A 20,562-nucleotide genomic window follows, 5' to 3' on the forward strand; every position below is an offset into this window, starting at 1 on the left:
CCCCCCCCCTTCTCCCCCTCTTGCCCTTGTTTACCTCTCTTTCCCTTCACCTTTCGTCAAAACAAGTTTCACTCGCTAAGAAATTATATTTAAATTTATTGATTACTAAAAGCCCTAGTTATATTACCTTGAAATAGTTTCTTGCATGTTGTTTAGATCCTTCCCTCACAGGCTCTTTCGTATAAAGTATTGCTAGATTGCACAAAAATACTCTCGAATCCAAGCAATAAACTCAACAAGAGTACCCCCAAACAATACTTGGCTTGCTAGTAAAACCAAGCCAAATGAAGCCAAAGAGAAAACTCTTCTAGATGCCTCCCGAGTTTTTGGCTGGTAACACATGTGGACAATACAGCACATGATTGCACACAATTGTGGAACTTAGATTAACACCCAATTTGTGTTTAAATCACCCACATAACAAAATTAATTTTCATGATTACCACTTCTTAAACCCAACAATGTGAAATATGACGCATTTGGACTAGCTACATACACACATCAGGTCAAAAACAAGAAGGGCTAACATACTTGGCAAACCCAAAACTAATGGCTCCCAAGAAAGAAAGAAAAATAAATAGATACATAATGGAAAAAGCACACAAGGCTACCTCTCTATATAGAGTAAAAGTTTTTTGGACTTTCTGCCATCATGAGGCTTTTCAATTTCTACTCTCTTCCCCTTCACTTTTACATTTTATATGTTTTGAAAGGTTTACTTTCTTTCTAGAAATCAAGGAGACCTAATTGACAGACACAATTAATTAGATGAATTGCATAGAATGTTTTCTTGACATAACAACTTTAACAACTTAAGCAAAATAATAGAGTCTGTGCTTGCATTTGCCTACAAAAATGTGTATTAGTAGTACCCTATCTAGGCTGAATTTTGCTTTTTTCTACAAAGTCAAAATCTGTGTACAGAACCAACACTAAAAAAATTTATGGTGCCAAGCGCTGCATGGTCCATTTCTCCTCATCGACTCCTTCACGTGTGAAAAGCAGCCTGAAAAAAACGTGACAAGTGCATAAGTTAGAGCAATGCAGACAATGAGATAAGGATTATGTCAATAATAGGCAATCTGTCTTTCTAGCAGTTGTCCTTATTCAAACCTGTCATGAAGACGAGATTCTCTGCCTTGCCAAAACTCCATAGCAAGGGGTCGCAATCGAAACCCACCCCAACAATCAGGCCTTGGAATGTACCCTCTGCCCATACAGATTCTGGTTGCTGTTCACACTTAATGCTAAAAACACAATACAAACAAGCAGCTATTTATAGGTACGCTCACCCATCTGCATACTGTTCACATATCTTCTTGTATCGGTCATCGAGGGCTTGCCTCCCATCTACAACTTCACTCTGTACCACCAAATCACGAAGTGTAGGGAGAAACATGTTAAAAAGGACCCATAAAAACGTTCACAAAAAAATATAACCGGCAACAGAAAGAGACTCACCTGAGGGCTTACTATCGCGCCAATCTGACTGCCATGGGGTCGACTATGAAAATACTCATCCGACTCGTTATGAGAAACCTTTTCTACTTGTCCTTCAACACGGACCTGGAAAAGCCCCACATGTTCAAAGATACCGTACACACAATAAGGCGTACATCCCTCTCATTTGAGCAGCTTATCAGGATCTAGACCTCAGCACACTGAATGAAAATCATGCTAGAGCTGTTATTCCTAATTTAAAAGCAGCATTACACTATTCAAAAAGAAGCATTGCACTAATCAAAATGCCTAGTCCCATTGATTTTTGAGAGATCTCATCCAACAAGTATGGACAGAAGTCCACATACAGTAGTAAACATCTGTATAGATGTACATATACAAACATGATTCTTTGTACTTCATTTGATAGTTTCGAGCGAGAGGGAACGAGGGTAATCAGCATATTCAAGAGGGGAAATTAGGTCAACTCGAGCCAGGATTCAGTTGAGACAACCATAGTCCACCTTAGTTCCTACTGCCTTCCTCCAACTCGCATCAAGATTCAGTCGAGACAACCATAGTCCACCTTAGTTCCTACTGCCTTCCTCGAAGTGTTGCGTGATAAGTATAACGTACTCGTATCCTAGAGGTGCCTTACTATGTACATGTTTGGACACTCCAAGCAAGGAATCAATAGCAACACACGAACAAAAACTGCAAAATCACTGAACTTGATGAGAGAGAGAGAGAGAGAGAGAGAGAGAGAGAGAGAGAGAGAGAGCACGGCAGAATTCCGAGCCAAGATGCACTGGCCCCAAAAGACTGGCGCCCCTTCCGGTATTTCTTTATTATTATGCTAGCAAAGTACATCTTGAGGGTCCAACTCTTTCCAAGAATCTGCACTCAGATCCTCCCTAGGGACACTTATAAACAGTACAAGGGATGCCCAAAAGAAGAGCCACAAAAGCACTTAGTCCAAAAGCACCATCTCCCAAAAGCAACTAGCAAAAAAGCACCACGCAAAAGCTGCCAAAATCTGCCAGCAGCGGAATTTGCGGAAATCTGTACAGCCTGCCACGTGGCACTACTAGTGCATCTTACGAAATTCCGTACAGCCTGCTACATCAGCATGTCAGTGCGTTTTACAGAAACCTGGCCCAGCGTTCAAGCTTTTGATATTTGGTGTTGGGCCCCTCGGCCAGTGCTCCATAAGTTGGTAGAGGTTAGGATAAAAATCCCTAAACCCCTCCCTTTGTTTTAGGCCCCTCGGCCACACTTCTGGGTTCAGTTCTGCACTACAGGCACATGTGGAACTCCATCAAGGATCTGGTTGATTCCATAACTCCCATTCCACCGCTGGTTGTAGAGGATAGAATCTGTGATTGGCATTACGTTGGTTCTTCGATTCTCTTTGTAGCGCGGATAATGTGTCGTGCTCTCTACAGTGTGGGTGCCCCTCAGTGCAATGTGCATGACAATCTCACTCAAACAAATGGAAACTCACTCAAGCAGAATGAAACACAGAAACAATGGATAACAACAGAACAACAGAGACACAACAGTGGACCAGAACATGTGGACTCGACTACCTCAAAGAACCATGTACAGACTCTGGCGTGGCAGCACACTCAGCTCCAGCCCAGGACTCACAGGTACAAATGGGGGTGTCGAGGCTCAGATGTGCCGGGATGGTGAAGCAGTGCTCTGTGTAAGACTCACTCCCACGACGATGACCTGACCATCTATAAAAGATAATGGTAATGACCCAACGGCTACTACACATAGATACAATCATAAAGAGCCACCAACGGCTCATAAATGTCAGCCAGCTAAGTGTGACTTGGCCACATGTCCACTAGGCCACCATCCGTATCCCTGCCACGTGTCGTTGCCCAGAGTGTCCGTCCAGTGTGAACAGACCAGACCAACTGTACTAACTGTAACTGTGTCTTGTAGTAGCAGTGACACTGTAGCCTGCTACAGGTTTCCCGCCACAAGACTGGTCACCGTCTCGGTGAGCCAAACATTGAATGAAACTGCAAAAGTAACTATATGTACAATGAAAGGTGGGGCATGAGCACAGTCCTGACACCCAAGGGAAAGTGTCGTCGCCACTGCTGCTCTAGAAGTATCCGGATCGGGGGGAGCCATCAGATCGATTGTGTAACGATGCGGTTGCTGGACTGTGCTCTGCATAACCTGGCTTCCTGTGGTTGGAGCAGCCATCTGCTGCACGACGGATGGAAGCACCTGCCCTGAAGTGAACTCTGGACGCCTAGTAACACAACCATGGCGGTGTGCACCAGCAACACTGTCATAGCAAGGAACACTCTGGCTCTGCATGTGTGGCATCTGGACCTGAGACCCCTACTGAGTAAAGTACTGGAACTCGGGCTGTGGGTAGTGTCCCATGAACTGCTGAGAGGGACCTGCTGGTGCTGCAAAGCCTGCTGGATTTTGGACCAGTATCCCTGGCCCAGTCCATCCATATCCCACAGGAGCCTGGGTAGGCCTGTTACCATACATAAGCATTTCTTGAAATCTCTGCACTTGTGCTTTTAGGTCATCAATAATCCTTGACTTTATCTTCAATGCTTGCTGTAGTGCAAAAAACGTTGCATCTCGATCTGCGATGGCACTCTCGGCAACTCGTAGAGATCCCTCCATAGCTGCGTATGGGGCGGAGTGACGCTGGTGTGTTGCAGCTAGCTGCTCTACGCCTAGCTCGATGGTGGCAATAGCAGCTCTGGAGTCCTGAAGTAACTTCTCTGAAAGCTGAAACAGAGAAGTGGAGTCAGTCATACCTGAAGATCCCTCAGATGCATGTGATGCTGGAGGGCGCACATGTGGCATAGCCGGCGAGTTAGAAGTAGGTACAGTTGGTGTAGTAGGTGCCTCTGAGATTGTTGTTGTAGGTGGAGAGAGAGATATGTTGACCGGTGTATGAGTGAAGATGGGAGAAGAAGGAAGAGGATCCTGTATGGGTGAAGTGACCCTCTTGTCCTGAGGAGCGGCAGTAGACACTGGCGCCGGCACAGCAGAACCAAGGGTAGAAGTAGACGTGTGACGCTGAAAATGTACCCTAGTCTGCTGGCTCTCAGAAACTGGCAAGGAGAGTAGAGACTTCACTGTATCCTTCACCACTTTCGCCTTATCTTCTTTTTCTTGGTGACTGTGGGGTCAACCTGCATGCTCACGGATTTCCTTTTCCCTTTCGAGGTTCCCTGCTCCTCATCCACTTCATTTGGGTTAATAGGTATGTTTATGACCCATGCCAAGAGAGGTGCCGCAAAACATTTAAAACTTAACTGCACATACTGCACTTGGGCCCGAAATCTTTTAGCCCTAGTCTGCAAAGAGCTGAAGAGAATCTGGTGGAATCCACAAGGGATGGTGTGGATTAAACAATAGAGCCCCTCGCAGTGGGAGAAGGTAGTGAGAAGATTAGTTTTTTCCTTGTCTTCTTTGGCATCTCGAGCCAGAAAGTAATACCTGAAGATTGCGAGAAGCCGTCTGTTTCATAATCCGGGTGATCCAAACTCAGTAGCTCTTGACATGCTTGAATTGTCGCATCCTTGGACAGCAAAGAGAAAGTGCGAGTAGTAGGCTTCACAGCTGGAAAGTTGGTCATACCCATGGCATGGCCAAGCCTTGTAGCTGTTAGCTTGTGGCCCCGGACCTTTGGAAAGTCTTTCAACAGTTGATGTATCATCTCTGCTGGAACCGTATCAGGTAAATCTGCATAAGCCAATGCTGTGAGACCCAGAGACCGTAGCTGAGCAGTCGAAAGCACCTCACTGAGAGATGGTCGAGGTTGCTGCATATAAAAATTTAATGAGAATGCTGTGCGATTTTTCGAAGAAGCAGGCCTCTTGATTTCATGAGTGATGATCGGTTGCTTTCCTTTCTTCTGAGCCACTTTTGAATGTTCCTCCTGATCACTGGAAGCACCTGACTCGGAATTTACATCTGAATCATCATCAGATGTTGCCGAGTCTGCTTTGTAGCTCTCATCACTTGGGTCACTGGAGGTAAAATCATCTATGCCATGGCTGCTGCTTGCAGATACTTCCTCTGCTTCGCTCTCTGATTCTGCAACCAGAGCTTTCCTCTTCTTCAACTCTACCTTTCTCTTGCTACTTCCTTCTGGCTGTTTCTCCTGTTTCTTGCTACCTCCTACCATGGTGAGGTCCGGGTGGTAGGGACGATTTGGGATTGGGCTAGACAGAGGGACTGGACATAAGGTGAGCTGGGGCGAGAGGATTCAACTGAGGCTAGGCAGATTGGTTAGGGTCTAGGTGCATTGTTTAAGGGCGGATCAATGGGGTAGGGGCGAGTTTAGGGTATAGGGGCGATTGGGTAGGTAGGGGCGAATTTTCTTGAGCTGGGGCGAATGCAATAGGATAGAGGAGAGTAAGTAAGGCTGGGGCGAATTTAATAAGGCTAGGGCGAGTAAGTGAGGCTAGGGCGAATTTTGTTGGGCTGGGGCGAATTGAATAAGGCTGGGGCGAGTTTTGTTGGGCTGGGGCGAATTGAATAAGGATGGGGCGAATTTTGTTGGGCTGGGGCGAATTTGAGGCTGAGGCGAATTTAGAGGGAACTGGGTAGGGGCGAATTGAACCTGGCGAATGGGGCGAATTGAAGTGGGTATGCCTAGGCAGGGTGGGTTGAGGCGAGTTTTACAAGGGTGGGCTGAGGTGAGTTTTACAAGGTAGGGGAGATGGCAGAAACTCAGGCACTAGGGGCTAGGGCAGAAACTCAGGGAAAAGTGGGTGGAGGAAGATTATCAGATGCACTCTTACGTATAGAACTCTCTCAGAGAGTTAGATTGTTAGAGAGTTAGCCAAGAGAACTCAAAATCATATGCTTCCATAGATTTAAGGAGTTTTACTTAAAAATCGGCCCAATAGAACTCAAAGATTGGTCTGACCGATTGTTGAACTTAGGGAAAGTGAATGTTCCTACTCAGAACAGAGCTGATAATATTCCAAAAGAATAGCCTTATCTAAGAAAAGAGTGGAGATGGTAATGCCTCTTTTGAAGAACTCACAGGGAAGAGAGAGACTGATACAGAGAAGCAAAGATGCTGAGAGTGGAGACGAGACAGTTGGATAACCGTGGATTGGAAAGAGTGGAGAGATTTCCGAGTTAAAATAAATCAAAAGACACGCTGAATCCTGGGGCAAAATCAAGTGACTTGTTGAATGAAATGAGAGCAGATCCGAGATCCTTACTAGGAGTCAGTCGAGATGAGAAAAAGGGAATTGAAGATCAGAGAGAGGATTGAATTTTGCTTACATCTTAGATGGGATGGAGAAGACTCGGTGACAGTTGGAAAATAGTAAAAAACGGGAATCATGAAGAGGAACAATAATAAGGCTACTGATGAAGGGATAATACCACCATATTCAATGAAGTATACTATCACCAGGGCCAGTGATGATGGCAAGTCAGCTCTAGTGATGGTAAATCTTGAGTCTGGATCCATTTACCAGCGGTAGGGAGACACCTTCTAGAGTGACTAACTGGACTGCCCCCTGTGGTAAAATCTCTTCCACCACTAAGGGCCCTTGCCAAGCTGGAACCAGCTTCTTTGCTTTTTTCAAATATTTTGCCCGATAGAGTAGCATTAGTGTGCCTTGCGTTATTTTCGGCTTTCTGAGGTGGAGATCATGCCACGCTTTGCGACGAAGTTGCTCCGCTTGCAGAGCATGTGAAGCCAAACGGCGGCTTTCATCCAATAAGGTGAGACGGGATATAGAAGCAGATTCCATGCCCCAACTTGCCCGCACACTGCCCACCCTAGGGGATCCGGAGTTGAACTCAAATGGAGCTATGGCTTCCAAACCGAAAGCGAGTTGGAAAGGCGTGTGATTCGTTGTTGCTTTGAAAGATGTGCGGTATGCCCAAAGAGTGCCGTGCACAGCCTGAGACCACGATGCTGGATGGAGATGACATGCTTTCCGCAGGAGGGCGATCAGAACCTTGTTGGTGCTCTCGGCCTGCCCATTGGCTCTAGGGTAATAAGAGCACGACTTGCGATGAAAAATCTTGTAATTGGCCAGCAAAGTTGAGATCATGTCATTGACAAAATGACTGCACCTATCACTGGTGATCTCTAAGGGACATCCAAATCTGCATAAAATATTTTCATATAAAAATTTGGCTACTCTATTGCCAATGCAATCTACTGTCGCTAGTACCTCTGCCCACTTTGTTGCATAGTCTGTAGCCACTAGCAGATATTTGCGATTACCTGGTTGAGCCGGGGGATATATTGGACCCACAAAGTCCAAGCCCCATCTCTCAAAAGGTAGCCACGCCATCGAGACCTGCAGAGGACGGTTGGATTGCTTACTTGGCTTCGGCCCACAGCGCTGGCACACATCACAAACCTTAGAATATATATGCTATTGCATCCTTAAAAACGTAGGGCCACCATAGACCACTCTGTAGAATCTTCTGGGCAGTGATGTGACCAGGGTAATGGCCACCAGTGGGACCATTGTGGGCATCCTCCAGAATATGCTCCACCTCATGAGGCGAGACAAAACACTTCAGAACACCATCTGGTCCCGATTTGTAGAGCTGGCCCCCAATCAGAGTGAAAGGCTTGGACTTCAACAGCAATCTCCTCTTCTGCAGTGGAGATGCCTTCTCTGGGTACAGCCCAGTAGATAGAAAATGTAAGACCTCGCCGTACCATTCCGGTGTTGTATCGATTTTAAAAAGACTGCTATCTGGAAAGTCATCCGCCATCCCGGTAGCTGCTTCACCTGTGTGAATGCGAGAGAGGTGGTCAGCCATTACATGATGCTTACCAGGACGGAGTACCACTTCAAAATCAAATTCTTGGAATAGGAGGAGCCATCGCCATACTCGACCTGCGACCTGTGGCTTATTAAGCAGATAGCGCAAGGCATGGTGATCAGTAATAATTGTGAAGTGGACCCCTAGCAAATAGTGACGAAATTTTTGTAGAGCATACACTATAGCCAAACCTTCCCTCTCTATGGTGCTATAGTTGCGCTCTGCTTTGGTGAGCAGGCAATTTGCATAATGTACACGGCGATCCAAGTTGAACTCTTTGCTAGGCTGAGTCAGCAAAGCACCCACAGCCAGCAGACTGGCATCTGTATGCACATGAAAAGGTAGGGCCCAATCCGGGGCAACTAGAATAGGCGCTTCAGTGAGACGTTTTTTTGAGGTATGCAAATGCTTCAGCCTCACGTGTTGACCACTGGAAGGGAACAGCAGCACTGGTGAGCCGGGTCAATGGTTGAGCCACCTGTGCATACATACGTATAAACCTGCGATGATGGCCGGTGTGGCCCACAAAGCTCTGAACACCTTTGGGATTTATGGGAGGAGGTAACTTCAAGATGGCCACTATCTTCTCTAGGTCAGGTGCTAAACCTTGAGCAGACACCACATGGCCCAACAATGTGCCCTCGGTGACCAAAAAATGACACTTGTTCGGATTGAGCTTCAAACGTGCCTCTCTGTACCTGAGGAAGACTGCAAAGAGTTGAGCAAGATGCTCCTTTAGATTTCCTACTGGGGTCGAACATTGAGCACCCGAGAAGGTGGAAAAGTCGTCCATGAATATGCGAAGGTGATCAGTAAGCAGAGGACAAAAGATGAGATATACTATGCGATTGAAAGAAGGCGGTGCATTTTTAAGCCCAAAAGACATTCTAGTGTAGATGAAAATACCCCAGGGAGTCACAAAAGCTGTTTTGACTTGGTCGTCAAGATGTATTCATCACTGATTGTAGCCGCTGAACCCGTCCATAAAACTATACAGTACATGGCCACCAGCGACATCTTCGAGGACACTCTCAATGAAAGGGGTCGAAAATCCATCCGGGATTGTGACCTTATTCAGAGCCCGGTAGTCGACGCAAACTCGAATTTTGTTGGACTGCTTCTTTGGGGCAATAACCATAGGAGACAACCATTCTAAGTGCTCTACTGGTACAATAATACCTGCTTCTTGCATTTTTTCCAACTCGATTTTGACTGCTTCTTCATACTTAGGATTCAGTTTGTAAACCCGTCCTCTGACCGGCTTAGCCCCCTCAACCAGAGGAATTGTGTGGACTCCTAGCTCTGCTGGGATTCCTTCCAAATCGTGGTAAGACCAAGCAAACACATCCTTGAAAGAGCGCATGAAAGAGATTACCAGGTCGAGTAGAGCGACGTGATCCCATAACCAAGCAGCTAACAAGATGGGCTGATGGTTGTCAGGGCCACCTAGGTTGACCTCCCTGACTGGGTCAGGCGGTGCAGTGGGCGAGGCTGCGTCAGGGAGAGGAGACAGTGCCACCTCTGTGAGCTTCTGGACATTATGAGCTGGCGTCTGATCAATGTTGAAATCAACATACTCTTCCTGCAACCATCCTGATGGAAGCTCTGCGAATGGTAAATCCTCAGATACCTCAAAGTGCTCCGACATAGGTGGAGAGTCAGATGGAGTAGAGGCTAAGGAAGGAGCTGGGGTGTTGGCCAACTCTTGCAAGGGAGACTTTTTCCCCCTTCTATGGTGTGTTAAAGGCTCACCCAAGCCGACGGTTTCCATCAAGGGACCCTCTGAAGGATGGTGACTAGAGACCGGTCCACTCGGTTCTGGCGCACTTGGCTGACTGGGATTACTGGCTTCAGGTGTAGCTTAAGGTGTAGGATCAGGGGAAGAGGGTGAATCTGTTGGCAAAGGTTGAAGAGAGACTACATAGCATGGCATCGAAGAGGTAGCTTCTAACCACTGTAGTAAGTCTTCATCGGACCCATCAGGAGGGACCGGCTGCTCCAAGTCAGGGTTGGCCTCTACTGACAAAGAGCTATGCTGAACGACCGGATCCATACCTCCTTCGAGACGAATTTGTTGCATTGGAGAGCCAGGAGTATGTATCCACATGGCGTCGTTTCCCCAGTCGTGAAGTGCTTTCGTATGTCGCAACCATGGCCTACCAATCAGCAAGGGATAACCTCCCTCTACCTGGGGAAGATTAACTACCACAAAATCCAAGTTAAAAGTGAAATCTTGTACCTTCAGAGGCACCTTGTCGACTATGCCCACTGGGTAGACTGTTCTCTGATCGGCCAATGTAACAGTGAAAGGAGCAGGTCGGGTAGGCTGTAGACCTAAGGCCATCATAGTGAATTCGGGCATCAAATTGATTCCAGATCCACCACCAACGATGACGCCGGATAGCTGGTGCCCAAGAATAGATACAGTGAGACGAGGACTTTTATAATCGGTGAGGGGGGCAATTGGATAGGAAATCAAATAAGACTCTGAGGGCTGTACAAGGAGGTGCCCGCCACTAGGCCCAGCCCCCGGGTACAGAGACTGAATGACTGACAGGGTGTCACTTCTGAGTGTTGCGTCGAGCCTTAGCATGTCGTATAGTGACACCTGCTGAAAAGTATTTTTCAAGATGGCTTCTACTGTGGGCTTGGCGCCTTCGAACTGGGCTCCCTTTGGGACCTTAATCTGTTCCAAGTCAGCCACTGCTTCCAAGAAGGCTCCATAAATGTCAGATAACAGGGAAGTTGGTTTGCTCTGAACAATTTTGAAGGACTCGTCCTTTGGGTCAGGTAGACCAGATTGAGGAAGTGGGGACTGGCGAGGTGGACCTGTGGGCAAACTGAGACCAAGAGCTGCTCTTTGTGCCCGAGTAAGGACACCAGTAGGCTCCTCCACTTGCAGTGGCTTAACCACATGAGTAGCAGGTGATGGTTGAGGCACGGTGTTCACAGTAATCAAGTTTATCTTCGGGAAGGTGAAATCTTGCTGGTTCTGAGTCGAGCCTGAAGACGTGGATGCCCTTTGCGTGGGACAATCCTTACTGTAGTGATCCTTCAAATCAGGGCAATGACGACAAGGAGGGGACCCCTCAGGTACAGGACACTTGCTTTGATAATGCCCATATTCTCCGCATCTGTAGCAGAGTATGGGCCGATTGGAAGGACGAAACGGGGGACGAGGTGGTTGCTGCATGGAGTTGGAGGTTGAAGTGTAGAAGCTCTGAGGGGTTGAGGTGGCATTAGCATTATAAAAACTTTGAGTCGGGAAAGTACTGGACATACCTTGGACAGCAGGGGTATTGAGCAAAGGTGGCATGTAGTTGGGATGGCCGTAGTAGGAAACCATGTTGGATGCTGGTGCTAACCCCTGTTGGAGAGTAGGACCAAGACTTTGCTGTATTTTGTGCAATCCCTTTATATAGTAGCAATCCTTATCTTCATGACCCGATTTTTCACAGAAGTGGCAATAAGAGCGAAGGGGACAATCCTGTGGAGGGTGTCCTGGAGAGCGGCATGAACTACACCATACCATAGCCTTAGTCTCCTGCTGAGACCTGAGCTCTTCTAACTCTCTTTTAAGTTGATCATAAGCCTCTTGATGTGGAGGCTTCTCCTGTCTGAGAGAGAAGGATCTCTCTTCTTGAAGGGCCCGCTGTAACTTTAGGGCTTCCAGTTCCCTTCGTAAAGAAGTCAAGAGGTCTGATGGACTGTCCACGAGTACAAGGGCAGTATCTAACTGAGGAGAGTCAGTGAACTGCCTTCTTGCTCCCTCTATTCTAGTAGCAGTAGCAACAAAGTCCTCCAGACTGGCTTCAGGACGGAGACTTTCTCTGAGCTTTTGTTGAGAAGTCTTAGGCAGAGCCTTCTCTACCCACTTCTTCACCATGAATTCCCCTGGTTGTTGAGGCAGCTTGGCGACTAGGGACTTTGTTCTGGTCATGAGCTCTGCAAATGTCTCCTTGGGCTGGAGCAACAGGTTGGCCAACTCATCTAGAATCTTCTCTTGATAATCCCTTGGTCGGAAAGCTTCACAGAACTGTTGTCTTAACATGGTCCAAGTAGTAAAGTGGTTTTCAGCAAACTGACTATACCATTTATCTGCAAGACCATCCAAGGTGGACGGAAAGAGCACCAAGTATGTGTCTTCTCTATTGAGGCCACGACCTCTGCAAAGAGAGACAAACCTCCGAGCATGGTCATCTGCATCTTCTGTGGAGAGACCTTTAAAGGTAGGGAACTTGATGTTCACCTTTGCCAGAACACTTGTGAGCTCCTCCTTGGCCTCTTGCTCCTGAGTCTGTTGCTCACTAGCTTGCTGTAACAAAATGGGGGAGAGCCTTACCGGAGAAGGTGACCTGGAGGATGTAGAACCGGTCGAAGGAATGGAGGTAGCCGTAAGAGTAGGTATGGGTGATGGGGTTAATATGCTTCTACTGGGCACCAAGGGTTGACGCCGTCTGTGGTAGTACTTCAGAGGACTCAGTAGTGCACTTTGACGCTCCAATGACCTCCTTATATGTGTCATGTAGTAACCGCCGACCCCACCAAGCTTTGGGCAAGAAGACCTTCACTTGGGCAAGACAACCTTCACTTGGCTGAACATTGGTCTAGACTCTACTAGACCAGGGCAAGTGACTAGACCACTTGGCTTGGACCAGGACGAGGAAGGACTAGACCAGGGACGAGAAGGACTAGACCAGGACGAGGACTGGGTGGACTAGGGCGAGAGAGGACCAGACCAGCAAGGCGAGAGACTAGACCAGCTAGATTAAGCTGTCAAGGGTGAAACTGGACCAGACCAACAGGCTGCACAGGCGAAGCGAAGAAACAGCTACTCAACAGAGTGAGACTTCAGTTGAGGTCCCACCGTGATCGCCAAAATGAGAGCACCTGTAGCGCGGATAATGTGTCGTGCTCTCTACAGTGTGGGTGCCCCTCAGTGCAATGTGCGTGACAATCTCACTCAAACAAATGGAAACTCACTCAAACAGAATGAAACACAGAAACAATGGATAACAACAGAACAACAGAGACACAACAGTGGACCAGAACATGTGGACTCGGGCCACCAACGGCTCATAAATGTCAGCCAGCTAAGTGTGACCTGGCCACATGTCCACTAGGCCACCATCCGTATCCCTGCCACGTGTCGCTGCCCAGAGTGTCCGTCCAGTGTGAACAGACCAGACCAATTGTACTAACTGTAACTGTGTCCTGTAGCAGTGACACTGTAGCCTGCTACACTCTTATATTTGCAAAGAAGGTGTATTGTCATTTGCAATCTTCCTCATGGATACAAGAACACTATAATAAGGTGTGGAATATGGATAAGGGTGCTACATGGTGGCGGAGTAAAGTTATGAAAGAGTGGCATGCTAAGCTACCATTAAAGAAGCGATTATTGTGGAGATGCATCGTTGGGGTTCTCCCAAATCATAAATTTTTGCGCTCCAAAAGACTCGCCTCCTCGCGATGTGTTCGTAGTGGTGTAGGCATTGAAAATATTCCACATTTATTGTGGTATTGTTCTCGTACGCGACAGTTTGTGGATGCATCTCTACACCTCTTCACATGCGTTTCCCTGGGATACATTTTGGTAGATTTTTCTAGCTCTTTGGAATGCTTCCACCATTACTTCCGCCATATGCATACTTTTTCAACTGGGTTAGATTCTGGGTGCTATGGACAGTGTGGATAGCACGTAATTTCCTCATGTTTCAGCAGATTCAAGTAGAGTATGTATCCTTCTTCAAAACATCTCTTCAACAATTTCTTCAAGTTGCCTATGACTTGGATGAGCTCCCCTTCAGTCATTACAAGCTCTACTTTGATTGTTTCTGATTTATCGCTTATAATATTTTCTATGGGTTTTCCTACTTTTGAGGTTTCCCATTAGTAATTCTATCTCACATTACTATAAAAAAAAGCGTGTGAGGCGTAATTGTACAACCTTTTTCCCTTGCTTCCGTCTCCTTGTGTGTGTGTGGGCGCACACGTGTGCTTGTGAGGAGTGGTGTGAATACCTCCACATTGGACAAAGTGCTTATTCTTAGGGCTGTTGCAGTTTCATGTTGGACAACCCCTACATCTACAAAAGACGCAAAGCGATGGACTCTTCATCGGCTAATGCGATGTCCCTCATCAAGGAATGCTTACACAAAGATTTGGAAGATGCCTGTAGGGCCTCGGAGGGTCCAGAACCTGAGAAAGAAGTCATCATTCCCGTTCAGCAGCTGATGGATCATGTCGCCCAATATGCGCTAAATGCAGTTATACTTTTCTTCTTTCCTGTCAAAATGCCTACAGCGCAAGATGCGGGACAATGGGTGGATTTCATGCTTAAACGTCAAGTCATGCTTAAACGTCAAGTGGTTCAAGGAGTTTATTTTGGAGCCCGAGGATTTTATGATGTTTTGTTGATGAACAATTGAGGCCAGAGATGCTCTGCTTGAAATGTCACCGTTGTCTTAACACGCAAATGACACATGTATTGCCATGGGCTCTTTTTAAGTATTATCAGAGTCTCATTCTACATAAATGCCCAGTATGGGTGGAGGTGGTGGATTTTCCCCGTACATGGCGTCACTTTCTTCCGTTGTTGGTTGCCCAGTTGGGAAAAGTGGTTTGCCCTCCCAAGTTGGATGCGAATACTAATCGGTTCTGCACCTTGTGGGATACATATGTCCCTAGGCCAACAGGTATACCAATATATTCAAGCGACCCACTAGTAGGGAAACGCCCCTTTAAGGCGAAATAGGGCAAATTTGCCAACTCATGTTTTCATTGTGGTAAATTCGGTCAGAATGTCCAAAGCCACACTTGCAGCTTCCTCCTTCAGCCTTACCGCCTCCACAACCTTCCCCACCCCCAAAGTCCCCCCAAGAACTTAGATATATTGGTGCTTCGACTTCAGCAACACCTTCCTTTGTGGATAAGGGGAAAGGGAAACAGGTATTGATGTCTACCACACCTCATTCCATAGTTTCAAAAGAAAAAGAGAAAGAGATAGGAAAGGGCAAAGACAAGGACACACCGAAGGATGCTTGGATGGTTCCCAAAAAGACGGTAAAGGTTTGAACTCCTGCCTCCTCCTGTAATTATGTGCCCCTGGTCAAGACTGCATCCCAATCGAAGCTTCCCTATGATGATAATAAGTCTCTAGCAGAGGAATGGGATAAGGTGGTGCGTTCGTATAAGGAAGCGGTTACAAGAGAATCAACTTCATTGTCGGGTGCCCTTCAGACTTTCTCTTCTACCCCTTGTTGTGACACTCTTATAGTTGCTACTGCAGCGGATGTGGATGTGTCAATGGACATCAACACTTAATTATCTTGCTCATTTGTCCTCTGTACATACCCAACAGTATGCATAGTTCTTTGAGATGCATTTCATATAATGTGCGTGGGTGATGCAATCATGACAAGTGGAGGCTAACCTGGCACTGCATAAATACATGTAAGGCAGATGTGGTAGTTCTTCAAGAGCATAATCAACATAATTTCGCCAGTCAGACATCCTATTTCGCAGGATATTGGATAGCTTATGCAGGCAATGCCAATTACTCGGGAGTGCTTATGCTTGTTTGGCATGAGCTACAACCAATCGTTGCTCACAATGACCCAAATGGAAGATGGATGGTGGTCCAAGGTATTGTTAATGAGGAAGTCTTTGAATTTGGAGGGGTATATGCTTTGACAGTCTCTATTGATCGTGCAAGATTATCGAGTGATATCTTATATTGTTGGCGTTCTAATGCATTTCTCTGCGGAGATTGTAACAATGCGCCAAACACTACAGACAATACTACTAGCCAGTCGCACACATTGCGTATGGAACGTCAAGCATGGGATTATATGAGGAGTTCCTTGCATTGGATTCGTGGCCGCTTTTACATGATGGGGGTGTAGGATTTACTCTCTTGCATAGTGTTTCATCCTCTTACAGAGTTCGCCTTGACCGCTGGTACCTCTTTCATAGGGATCAATATGATGCCTTTGTGTGTGATATAAGGATTGACTAAACTTTATGCCTTTCGGATCATGCTCTTGTATGTTTGACTTTCCATTTTGGCTCGTCTCCAGATGTTGCTTCTTTGCCTAGGAAACGGCTTTTGCATGTCAATAATGCATATTTGACGCATGAAGTTTTCCGCAACATGATTATGAATATAATCCCGCCTTTGATCTCCCATACGCATATAGATATGAATGTTGTGTGGTTCCACTTTGTTATACATATACCTAGATGAATCCACGATAAGCCCAGATTCACCCTTGGAGGAAAGTGCAAGGTATAGACCCATGGTAGTCACCCACAAGACAATATAACCATCAGCTCCATCATGCATAGTATTGACTAAATACCACGACATCCCCATTAACGTCGCCAGTGCCCAATAGTGGGTGTCGAACTAGGTACTAACATATGCTCCCAAACACAACATACACCACACGCACGCACACATGAGCATACATCAACACAAAGTTCAGCGTACTGAGTTTTTGTCATGACTCCGGAGATCAAGGGCAGACTCGGCCATAATGAAGCGTAGCACTAAAAAAAGCATTGAATAGAAACATTACAACAAAAATGAGGTAGTTGATAGGGCATACGCACCACAAAAGATAGTAAGAATTAGCACAATATCAATTGGTTGTTATACATGTTTAGTGTGTTGTTAGTGATTATGGCAAGCATTATATGTCTCACTTACGGGGCAATGTTCAGCAGGCAAGGGATATCTATCAACGTTTAATGCATATGGCTGATTTCTTTTTGGAGGCTGAACTTAATGCATTGATTTCAGCTTGTACTACTATCATAGTAACAGGGAACGAGCGGAACAGTCCCCCTCCCGTTCCCGGAACGTGTTCCCACCACAGTCAGGCAATCGGAACGAAAACGAGAACAGAACGGCGTTCCGTCCCGATGTGTAAACGGAACGGCCATCGGAACGGGCAAAACGCAGTTCGGAACACGGAAACAGCCGGGCGGAACGGCAAATTCAAAAAAAAAATTAAAAATGAGCATTTTTTTAAAAAACCTGGCCGTTTAGGGGCAGTGCTTGTGAACGTTGGGGGGGGTGCGCTCTCCTATATAATACCACTATGCCTCCTTGAAAGCTCATCCCTCCCTCAACCTCTCAACCTCTCACATGCTCTAGCCTCTCCCTCAAGCCTCAAGGCTTTCTCGAGTCTCTCCTTCTCCCTTGGGCCTCAAGGCTTAAGCTTGAAGCTCGGAGCTCTCTTGAGTCTTTTCCCCTCATTCTCCCTCTCTCTCTCGAGTCTCTTCCTCTCTCTTGGGCCTCAAGCCTCAAGCTTCAGAGTGCAAGCTCCATCTGGCATTTCTCTCTCACTCTCCCTCTCTTGCTCAAGGCTCAAGTTTCAAGCTCCATGCCGCAGCCTCTCCATCTTTGTAAGCACAATCATGTGTAAGCCTTAAGACTGAAGAATCATTTCAACGCACGCTAAATAGGATTCTACTTGGACTAATGTGGGTGTATGGCTCTCTACTAACATATAGGTTAAATCCGACCTAATTTAAGCATATTTTAAGCTTATTGTTCCGACCCCCGTTCCCCTTCCGCTTTTTTTTGGGGGGCGGGAGGCGTTCCAAAACGTTCCGGAGGCCCCCGTTGAAGTTCCGTTCCCGTTCCGTATAACTTTGGGGCCAACGAGAGGGGGTTTTGGGGGGGGACTCCTATATAACACCACTATGCCTCCTTGGAAGCTCATCCCTCCCTCAAGCTCTCAACCTCTCACATGCTATAGCCTCTCCTTCAAGCCTCAAGGCTCTCTCGAGTCTCTCCTTCTCCCTTGGGCCTCAAGGCTCAAGCTTGAAGCTTGGAGCTCTCTTGAGTCTTTTCCCCTCATAATCCTCTCTCCATCTCTCTCGAGTCTTCCTCTCTCTTGGGCCTCAAGCCTCAAGCTTCAAAGTTCAAGCTCCATTTGGCATTTCTCCCTCACTCTCCCTCTCTCCCTCTTTTACTCAAGGCTTAGGTTTCAATGTAAGGCGCAGTGGAATGAATGTTGAACTTTGCTCAAGATGAGTGCTCTGAACTGTGCTCAAGGTTCCTTTTGTTCTTATGGAAGGGAGAGCCTTCCGTTCTTAATGAGAGAGTGCAATGAACACAAACAAAGTGAATGGACACTATGCAAGAAAGTGTATGCAACTGAGAGATAGAGAGAGAAGAGAATACAACACCAGAGACGTTGTCAAACCCTCCTCCGAAGGCCCCACTCTCTATGGCAAGAGCGATCTACTTATGATTGCACAAATCTCTACAATGCTTGGACTTGCCGACGATGAGGACGACGATGAAATCTGAGAATGCTAAGGTCTGAAATCTGCAAATCTTTATCTGCTGAATTTTGACTCTATGTCGGTGACGATGTTGATGACGACGATGCAACGACAACGCGCTAAAAACGCAGATGCTAATATCTGCGTTTTCCGGGCTGAAACTGTAAACTTCGATGGATCCCACCGTGCTGCAGGAAGGTGAGATCTGCGAGGTTCGAGACTTGTTCTGCGAGTGCTAAGGGCTGAAAACTGGAAACGCTGATCCTATGGCTGATTTTGTCGCGATGATCTGTAAACGTTGAGGTTGAGCTGCAAACCAAAAACGCTAGGGCTGAAATTTGTCTTGCTGTCGCCGGTGGCTCTGCAAATGCAAAACGCTAGGCTGATCTGTTGTGTCGTGATGGCGCCGAGCTGATCTGCTGTGCACAAATCGCCAAGGCTGGTCTTGTAGATGAAAAACGCTAGGGTTGTCCTCTTGATGCAAAAAACGCTAGGCCTCTTGGGTTCTGCTGAGAAGTTGCCTGTTGAGCGAGTGCTCCTGCTGCCTCTGTACAAACTTACTCAATTTGCCCTACCTACTTTCCAACAAAAGTCACTTAAAAATAATAAGTGAAAAATGTCAAAAATAGGGAAAATAAGTCTATGCACTGTAAAAATGCTACTGATGGGATCTGACTGGAATCTGATGGTCATGTTGTGTGCAACCAGAGGATATGCATCTAATCAAAGTGTCTGGACATGCACGGTTTGCGAACAGACTCACAAAAGTGTCAGATCACTTCCTATTCTAAACTGACTTGACTGAACTGAACCCTGGTCATGTTGTAGCTTGTCCACGGACACATAGGGTTGGATGTGTCACGTGACATCCCCTCCTTTTCAAAGTGAGGTACTAGTACCGAATTGTATGGCGTCGAGGGAGATCGCCAATAGCATCCGGAATCCTGGAAGGGACTCTTCGCAGGCCCACTCTAATGTGTAGGTCGTGCGGTACTTGAACTTCATAAAGGTCTGCAAAGTCTTCTTCTTTGGGCCGCGCCCAAAGCGACACAAAGGCTTTTGTAGCTCCTTCAATGCTTCAACTTTGTCTAGAGTCATGCTTCTTTCTTCTTCAAGAATCTCCATGGCTGAAAATTCCTGAAACCACTTCCAACACAAAACCATGAACATACCTATTCCATGTAAAGTGAGTGGAAAAAATCTTGTCTTCCTCAAAGACTGTGCATGCAATGTAGATGAACCAAGAGATGGAGTGCTAACCCGTTCACCACACACACGCAAACAATGAGAGCGAATCTTTCTCTTATGATCTAAAGCAATCAACTGTGGCAATTCACAACGGAAAAGCCCATGCTTGGTGCTCATACTTTCATGTGCTCTTTCTACAATTGTGTCGTGCCAAGGAAGAGACAGGGAGTGTGACTTCCTTGAATACATACCTTTCAGCTTTTCATGAAAAATCCGCATACATCCGTGCTCATTCATGAGGGAAACGTGCTCAACGTACAATATGTCATGCCTAGAAAAAGGGATCACATAAAGACGCTGACGAAAATACAGGAAACGATCACGAATGAAACACTTGAACAATGCGTGCGTACTAATCATGCGAACACATAGTACTTCCTGTGAGGGTTCTTTGGACCGAGGCTCGAGAGCCAAGATCGGTTCTTCCTGAAGGGGTTCTTTGGACCTTGACTCGAGAGCCAAGATCGGTTCTTCGTGGTTGATCGAATTTACAATGAGTTTAGCTTCACTAGAGAGAGTATCAACTAACACATCACCCTTGTGAACAATCACATCATCTTCATGCAACTCATCATGCTTGTGAGAAATCACATCTTGATCATGCAAATCATCATGCTTGTGAGAAATCACATCTGGATCATGCAAATCATCATGCTCATCATTATCATCCAAATCATCATGCTTATCATTGTCATTCAAATCATCATCATGCAAATCATGTGTGTCATGCTAAGAGAGTCTCCTTTTCTTGATCTTGTGCAA

At 46.4% G+C, this 20,562-nt stretch overlaps 1 protein-coding gene across 1 annotated transcript in view; it reads right to left on the reverse strand.

Annotated features, from left to right (window-relative positions):
* Positions 1-739: 739 nt before the first annotated feature.
* Positions 740-20,562, reverse strand: part of PPOX (pyridoxin (pyrodoxamine) 5'-phosphate oxidase) — a 65,005-nt gene continuing 45,182 nt past the window's right edge. The window contains exons 12-15 of the mRNA XM_086514628.1: positions 1,462-1,566; positions 1,293-1,363; positions 1,114-1,209; positions 740-1,006 (exon numbers count right to left, since the gene is read on the reverse strand). Coding sequence (XP_086370754.1) covers positions 943-1,006; positions 1,114-1,209; positions 1,293-1,363; positions 1,462-1,566 — 336 coding nt within the window. The 3' untranslated portion in view covers positions 740-942. The remainder of the gene's footprint in view (positions 1,007-1,113; positions 1,210-1,292; positions 1,364-1,461; positions 1,567-20,562) is intronic.

Source organism: Adiantum capillus-veneris, chromosome 6, assembly GCF_014529385.1.
Source record: "Adiantum capillus-veneris isolate H3 chromosome 6, ASM1452938v2, whole genome shotgun sequence".
Taxonomy (NCBI): Eukaryota; Viridiplantae; Streptophyta; class Polypodiopsida; order Polypodiales; family Pteridaceae; genus Adiantum; species Adiantum capillus-veneris.